Here is a 7,435-nt window from a genome sequence, read left to right as displayed (position 1 = left end):
TCCTGGTGGGAGCTACACATCCCACAGGGTCTCACACTTTTGGTGTTAGCCAGCTGCAATCCTCCTTACTCCACTCCACTCCCAGCAAAGGCTTTGGCTGACACTCGTTTCAGATGGTTTGGGAACCCCACACCAATGGAAGGGGCAGACACCAAGAGGGGAGGGACACTCGCCCTGATTTTAGGGTGCACACCCTCACTAGGAGCACCACAGAGCTCCACATTCCACTGTCAGTGGCACAAGTCTCCCCAGACTGTCCCAATCTTTGTCAAACAACCCCTCTTTCTCTTGATGCTCATCCTGCAAGTCCTGGCCCTGGCCACCAACACCAACTGCTGACAAGAAATCACTTGTCAGGATGAGGGAAGAAGGCTCAGCCCTCCCCTAAGAGCAAGAGACACATGTAAACACAACCAGCAGAAAGAAACTGGCTCTGCAAGCACTGCCAGCCCATGTTCAAGCAACAGACAAAAGAGCTAAACTGGAAAATTATTCTGCTCACCCCCCTTGCCCATTTGCTGACCCCATGCTGCTCAGTGCCACAGGCCCTGTTCTGCTGAGCACAGCCAAGAATGTAGGCAGTATCACTTCAGTCATTTGCTTTACTCAAAAATTCACAAGTCCAACAAAATTCAACAGAAATCGGGATTAGGCCTGTACAATCCATATATAAAAAGGGTTGGTTTATTGTAGTTCAAATACATAAACTGAACAATCCCAACATTTCAAAATTAAACTTTAGAAACACAAGTTTAACATTCAAAACAGGAGTATAGTTTACAAGAATTGCCCAGAGGGGGGTATGCACAGTCTAATCCAGAAGTATGTAAAGATCACTTTATCGTAAATAAAAATGTGTTTATACAACCGTCCTGGCCTGCTCACCTCTGGGATTTCCAGCTTTGAGCAAAACTCATTAGACAGAACTTCACTTGGGCAGAGCAACCTGACTGCTGCAAATCAATGGCTGGGGGCAGGAACAGAGCAGCCTGTGAATAAACCTGGTTTGGTCTCCAAGGCCCTGTTCTCCACTCAGCTCTAACCCTGGCTCTAACAGATTTAGTTCTATTCCCAAGGGTGGAAGCAGAGAACTGGGACTGGTGTTCCCAGCGTGGGCTGTCAGTGATCAGTAATGTAAGCTAGCAGAGCGTGTCACCTCCTCGTGCCCGGAGTGCGGGCACCGGGAGGCAGCTGGTGGCACACATGTAGGACACGCTCAAACCACACCACCAGCACCCTTGGGGCTCACATGTAGGACACTGTTGAGAGGAAAGCCCCAGGTAGCAGCCACCCACACCTCACACGCACCACCCTGAGACCCAAACAGTGACCAGACAGTCCACACCTTGGGATTTGTCACTCACACTCCAATTAACTCATAAATATGTTTAATGTGAGTTTTTGTTGTTGGTTTTCCCCCCAGAGATCATTTTATGTTCACTAATGCTGCTTCTGCCTCTGCTCCTCAGATGTTTGAATATATTCACGGCAATGGATGTGTGTAACCTGACAGATGGCTCATGCAAGCGTTTGGATTTTCCAGACACCCTTGGATGAGGAGCATTCCGTGGCTATTTCGTTGTCCTCCGCGTGGGCTCAGAGGCGGTGGGCGGCGGGGGCGGCCCGCGCCGGTCCAGGTCGTCCACGTAGGACACGATGAGCTTGCGCCGCTCCTCGGGCACGCAGTCCAGCACCAGGTACCGCTTGTCGTTCTGCAGGATCTTCTCCACGTCCTTCAGGTGCTGGTCAGACTCCTGGATCAGCTTTTTGGATCTGAAAGCAAAGGTGAGAACACCCCTGCAGCGCGGTGGAGGCAGGGAGCCCCGGGGAAGCTGCCCCACCCTAAGGAAGCACAGGGAGCCCAGGGACAGGCCAGCCAGGGAAGGCTGCAGGGACTGGGCCATCTTCTGAGCAAGAAGGATGTCACGTCAGCTTGGGACTGGGCACGTAACAGTGCTCTGGGCACAGAAAACACAGGCTCGTTGCTTACACTTGTGCTGTGTTAATTAAGCACCATTAAAGACTTCAGTACCAGACATCAACCAGGAAAGAACAGACATCAGTTTGCTGCTGTTCGTATGGCAAAGCAGAATAAAAGCCACGTCCTGCACTAGCATCGCAGTCCCCACCTGTAGGTGATGAATTTGGTCTCTTTGAGCAGCGTCCGGAAGTCGGCTTTGGCAGTGATGTATTTGTCTCGGATGTATTCCTCAAACTCCCTCTGCTTTTTCTGAAAGACAAAAGATAAACGTGAATCACTGGGTGCAGCTCCAGTACTCCCTGCAACTGAACACACTGAACACCAGCAGTAATTACATGTTGATTATACTTTTCTTTACCTTCTAAATTTTAAATTTTTAAAATATCGTATTTGACTACTAACACCTGTGTCTATACAGAGCTGAACCCACTGCAGCAGCCACCAACTCACTTCTCTGTACCCTGCACCAGACTGGAAGTTGGCAAGAGTGAAGCAAACTACTCACCCTGTCGCTCGAAGAGAACTTAATGCACCTTGGATCTTCTTTAATGATTTTTTTCACTTCCTTCCATGTTGATGTTAAGGTTATCTTTCAAAAGAAGCAAAAATAGTTAAATTAAAAGTAAATTAGACTCAAAGAATAAGGAATGCAAACACTACTAACCTCTGAAGCCTTTAAATATATCCCAAGTCCACTGACGAACTTGCTGTTAAGTGCTGGGTCCTCATTACTTACACTATTACAGTTATATTTTTAAAACTAGTTGATTTTACATAGTGACTCTTCTTTCATATTTTGAGATGGCATTTTCAGATCAAGGTCCTCCAAATATCATTTACGTTCCAAAGTCTTTTTCTAGTACAATTATGTATATTGTGTTACAAATTACCTGCAGAAAATTTGCCTCTAAACTAAAATAACTAACGCATTAAAAATCAGGTAAAAACCTCCAGGGTAAATGAAAGCTGCCTGAAGCTGACACAGAACTAAAAAAGAGGAAACCTCACTAAAACCCCAATGCACAGAATCAGGGATGCATTCCACAGCATGAGCAGAGGAAAAGTTCAAGTTCAGCAGGAGAATATCAGAACAGGTGAACTGGGTAAGACCACACTGATGGCCATTAAGGCAAACACCCTGCATATCTGAAGGAGCCAGACAGTGAAGAGTATCAAATAACTCAGTACTGAAGAAATAAAAAGAAGATGAAAAGATCACTGATTATAAGTTTATATGTAAATTAACTGTATGCTTAATCAAAGTAAAACTCCAGATAAGCAAGTAAGGAAACATAAGGCACAAATTTTTGTTACGAAGGAGAAAAGAGAGCAATGAAGCAAAGAGGCCCTGGAAATAAAACCAAACCAATCAGACTGTGAAACAGAAAAACAGAAAAGGAGAAATCCCTGTGGGCTGCAAAGATTGTCAATTTGAACATCAACAGCTCTCACCGCTGAAGTTTCATCCAGAAGTTGCCTGAAATGTTCCCTCTTCTTTTTGGTAAGTGCCTCAATGTGTTCATTAAAGAGCTTCTCCTTCTCCTCTCTCTCGAGCAGGGAGCCCGACTCCCAGCGGTGATCTTTGCGCAGAGTCCTCCTGGTGTCAGACCAGGACACATCTGAAGAACGCACCTGAGCCAAAGATTATTTGTTTTTAAACCAGTTTTTCCACAGTTCATTGATGATTATTATATGCTTATTTTTTATCCTGTTTGAAGTTAAAGTTAAAATAAAAGAGAAACCCTCAGCTTTTAAGAAGAGACTGTAGCAGGTTCCCCACAACTGAGCAGGCAGTGGCAGAAGGAATCCCTCCGCTCTGGTTCGGAGCAGATGGAGATGTCCCACTGACCCAGCTGAGCATTCTCAAAACCAGGAAATCCAAGCGCCCTCCTTTCCTTCCTGCTGTGTGTGTAACACTCTGTGTTCACCAGAGTGCTTGGAAAGGCAGCCTTGGAGACCATTATTTCCAGAGACACCAGGAGCTCTGCAGGGTTTCCAGAGCCCTGTTTCCAGCCCGGAGAGCACCCTCTGCATGAGAACCCTAAATGCACAGCCTCCTCTTCCAACCAAGGCAAAACTCTTAGTGCGATTTCACCTCTTAGGAGCTGAACTCCAAATGCCAAAAGGCTTTGACAGGGAGCACCCAGCAGCTAAAGCCCGCCCTGAGGAGCCGAGGTGCCAGTGGTGCAGAGGTGTCAGTGCCTCACCATGTCTGACAGCAGTGCTTTGAAGTTCTGGATGGCCTCCTCCCGCTTGTGCTGCTCCCGCTCGCGGTCGATCTCCTTGGTCTGCTCCGAGCGCGCTTTCTGCACCTCCCGCTCGCGCTCCCGCAGGCTCGCCTCGATGCGCGCCTGCCGCTCCAGCTCCTTCTCCTTCTCAGAATCTAAATTCTGAAATCCAACAACAAACTTCTCTCAGTAAAAGCAACACTTCTCATCAGAAAGAGAATTAAAGGGCTATCAAACTGAAGGCAGCTCAGAACAAAAGACTTTCAAGGGATTTGGGTTCTATGGATTACAAAATTTTGCTTCAAGAGCCATGCTGAAGCATTACAAGGTTTACATGGGGGAGAGACAAATTTGGTCACAGATCAACTATTCCCAGGAGCTGTGTCCAGTGACAGACTCTGAATAAGGGAGGCCAAGGGGATCACTGTTTGTTGGCTCAGTTTTACATTCTCAACCATTAACTACCTGGAAGAGTAAGGCAGGAATATTGGATTAAGAAAGAAGCAGCATTGAAGGAACTGGGTATGAACACGTATCCCTGAAGGAAGCTCAGCTGACAGGAAAAATCACAGCAAAGGAAATGCAGCTCATCCTAGGAGGATGTAATCAATGTGATGTCTCTATCTGCTGCAGTTTTACAGCCACTTTTACCACCAGTGATTTCATAGGAATCTTTGAGGCACAAGTTCTCCCAAATATCATGTGTGTACAGCATGCACACAGGTCCCACAGACTTCCCACCAAGGACAGAACTTCTAAGTTCCAAGCTGCCATTCTGGGGTACCCCTACATTAACTCTGGTATGGAATTCTCCTCAGCACAGACCAGTCTGCCCACAGCACACCCACAGCCACACTCCCAGTGCTCCCCGCCCACCTTGGCTATTTTCTCGATGTACTGCTTGAACAGGTCCTCCCTCTGTGAGGAGCTGTCCACCGCCTTGTACCGTGGGTCAGTCTCCACTTTGTCCTTCACTTTGCTCCAGCGAGACTGACTATCCAGGTGGTGGTTTGCCAGCAGCTCAAAGAAGTCCATTTTGATCTGTTATGTAGACAGAAACAGAAAGACAGCACTTGAGAAAGACATTTTAATATTCCACAGTTTGCTCTTATGACAAAAGGAGTCAACTTACCTTCATCAGAGGGATCACATTAATATTACATACCATTGCAATTTAGAGCAATCACCAAAACTCTGAATTTAGTCATAACTGCAGCCCAAATTCACTGTTCCTTGAGACAATTTTGCCAAAGCAGATACATTTAGGCAATCTGCTACATCTAAGATGAACTCTATAAAGAATGATCCACCAATACACTCTTTATTATTTTACTCCAATTTAAGCTTGTTTTTTAGCTTCTGTATATGTCAAATTAAGTTACTGACGCTGCATGATAGCATTTTGCCTATCAGTACTCCAGAAGCCATGCAGCTTGAAATAAGGCTCTAGAGGAATCAGGTGCTTATGGATTCATCCTTCAGGTGTACAATTAACAGAGGTAAATGCTTGGATCTGCCAACAAAGATCGATGTCTTAAGATGGATCTAACCAATAAAGAATTATCCACATATGGTAATTAAGTAAATTATACTTAGGATGGACATGCACATTTAAATAAAAGTTGAAAGAAAATGTTTTAGTCTGCTTTGTCAGTTGGAAATGGCATGTCATGTTTCTGTCTGTTGCAAGGGCTGGCAGAGGATCAATCATAGCAGGTTTTATTTCAATACAACTAGCAACATGCTTTCATCCAAAGTCCCAGAACAGCAGCTGTAAGGGCAACTACTGTGCCTTTATTAGATAGCTTGATTTCTGGGGAAGATGATCTCCCTGCTCCTGCTGTACTTTGGCTCTTAGGTCACCATACACTCCTGGCAGGCTGGCTGGCCTTTCAGCCTCCCCCTCCCAAAGCAGAGGTGAGGGGTTGGGCTGCCTCGCTCGCTGGGGCCAGGGCAAAGGGCTCTGCCTCCACAGCACCCCACACCCTGCCGGGCCACGAACGCAACACAGCTTTATGGCACACAGACTGTGCCAATCTATGTGCCAAAACCCAAAAGCCAGGAGGAGGACAGCTGTTATTTGCTACTTATCTCCCCTCCCCATCCCTTAGAAAAGGGAAACCAGGAGAAGCAGTTTAGTGCAGAACACTGAGGTTCCTCAGGGAAGGGAGCAGATGGACAGAGCAGGCTCCAGCTTGCCAGAGACCTGGCACATCCTTATCCTCTAACACGTGCTTAGTTACAGAATGCAAGAACGGAATGAAGATCAGCACCAACATTCTGCAACCTTGCCCACCAATACTTCTAATTCTTAAAATATTAACATATAAACATAAAAGGCTCTATAGGCTTTCTTTACTATACCAAAGGAGACTAAGACAGTAAAGCAGAGATCAGAAACCAGCCCCTTAGTGGCAGTGGGATGTTGTGCTACAGCTACAGCACTACTGCTTTACCTTAAAGGAGCTCAACAAAATGCTAAGCAAACTGATTATTCATTGTAAAATTAAGAATGTTGTTTCAAAACATAATAAAACATGCATGCAATTTCAAAATATGAAGCTTTCTAAGCCATGGCATTTGAAATATTTGTTAGAAACCAAACGGTTCCCAGCTGTTACTACAGAAGTCTCTAAGGTAAGGGTATCCCCAAGCTCTTGCACAAATCACCTGTGTGTGTATTCCAGAGGATGAGGTGCCACACTGCCAGGAGCACCGTGGCACCAGCTGCCACACAAAGCTTCACCTGAGGCCAGCTTCACCACCACGGGCAGCAGAAGATGCTCCTGCCAGTGGCACCCTGCGCAGCTGTGTGGCTGCCAGCAGACCCCTCACTCCCCGAATCCCTCTGGAGCTCCTGCCCAGCTGTGCAGCTGCCAGAGGGACCAGCTGCAGCCTTGCCAGCTCCCGACTGGGCAGCAGACAGGAGGGCACAGCCAATTCCCTTCCCAGGAGAAACAATGGCACTTCAGGCCTCGGTGCTCTAAAACAGTTTTCACTTCACTCGGGTGCCCTGTACACAGCACAGGCTTTGCCAGCTCATTTTAGATTTTAAAAGGAAGATGAAAATGTCTCAAATAATTGAGTCTGAAGCATCTCACCAAGGATGAGGAGGCCAGCTGTGGATAGTGAGTTCCGTGTGCCTGCACACAGGGATTCACTCGACCAAGTGGAGGTCAGGCAGAGCTCTGGCCTGGGGACAGCCACCACTACGAGGTGCAGGGCA

At 46.8% G+C, this 7,435-nt stretch overlaps 1 protein-coding gene across 7 annotated transcripts in view; it reads right to left on the bottom strand.

Moving 5' to 3' along the window:
• Positions 1–584: 584 nt before the first annotated feature.
• Positions 585–7,435, bottom strand: part of TCERG1 (transcription elongation regulator 1) — a 30,447-nt gene continuing 23,596 nt past the window's right edge. For all 7 annotated transcript variants that reach the window (XM_053956455.1, XM_053956456.1, XM_053956457.1 and 4 more), the window contains 6 exons: positions 5,086–5,250; positions 4,189–4,371; positions 3,434–3,613; positions 2,487–2,570; positions 2,130–2,230; positions 585–1,773 (listed from right to left, as the gene is read on the bottom strand). In XM_053956455.1, coding sequence (XP_053812430.1) covers positions 1,572–1,773; positions 2,130–2,230; positions 2,487–2,570; positions 3,434–3,613; positions 4,189–4,371; positions 5,086–5,250 — 915 coding nt within the window. In that variant the 3' untranslated portion in view covers positions 585–1,571. The remainder of the gene's footprint in view (positions 1,774–2,129; positions 2,231–2,486; positions 2,571–3,433; positions 3,614–4,188; positions 4,372–5,085; positions 5,251–7,435) is intronic.

Source organism: Vidua chalybeata, chromosome 15, assembly GCF_026979565.1.
Source record: "Vidua chalybeata isolate OUT-0048 chromosome 15, bVidCha1 merged haplotype, whole genome shotgun sequence".
Lineage (NCBI taxonomy): Eukaryota > Metazoa > Chordata > Aves > Passeriformes > Viduidae > Vidua > Vidua chalybeata.
Note: the sequence above shows the minus strand (reverse complement) of the source record. Positions and strands in the feature narration are given on the sequence as shown.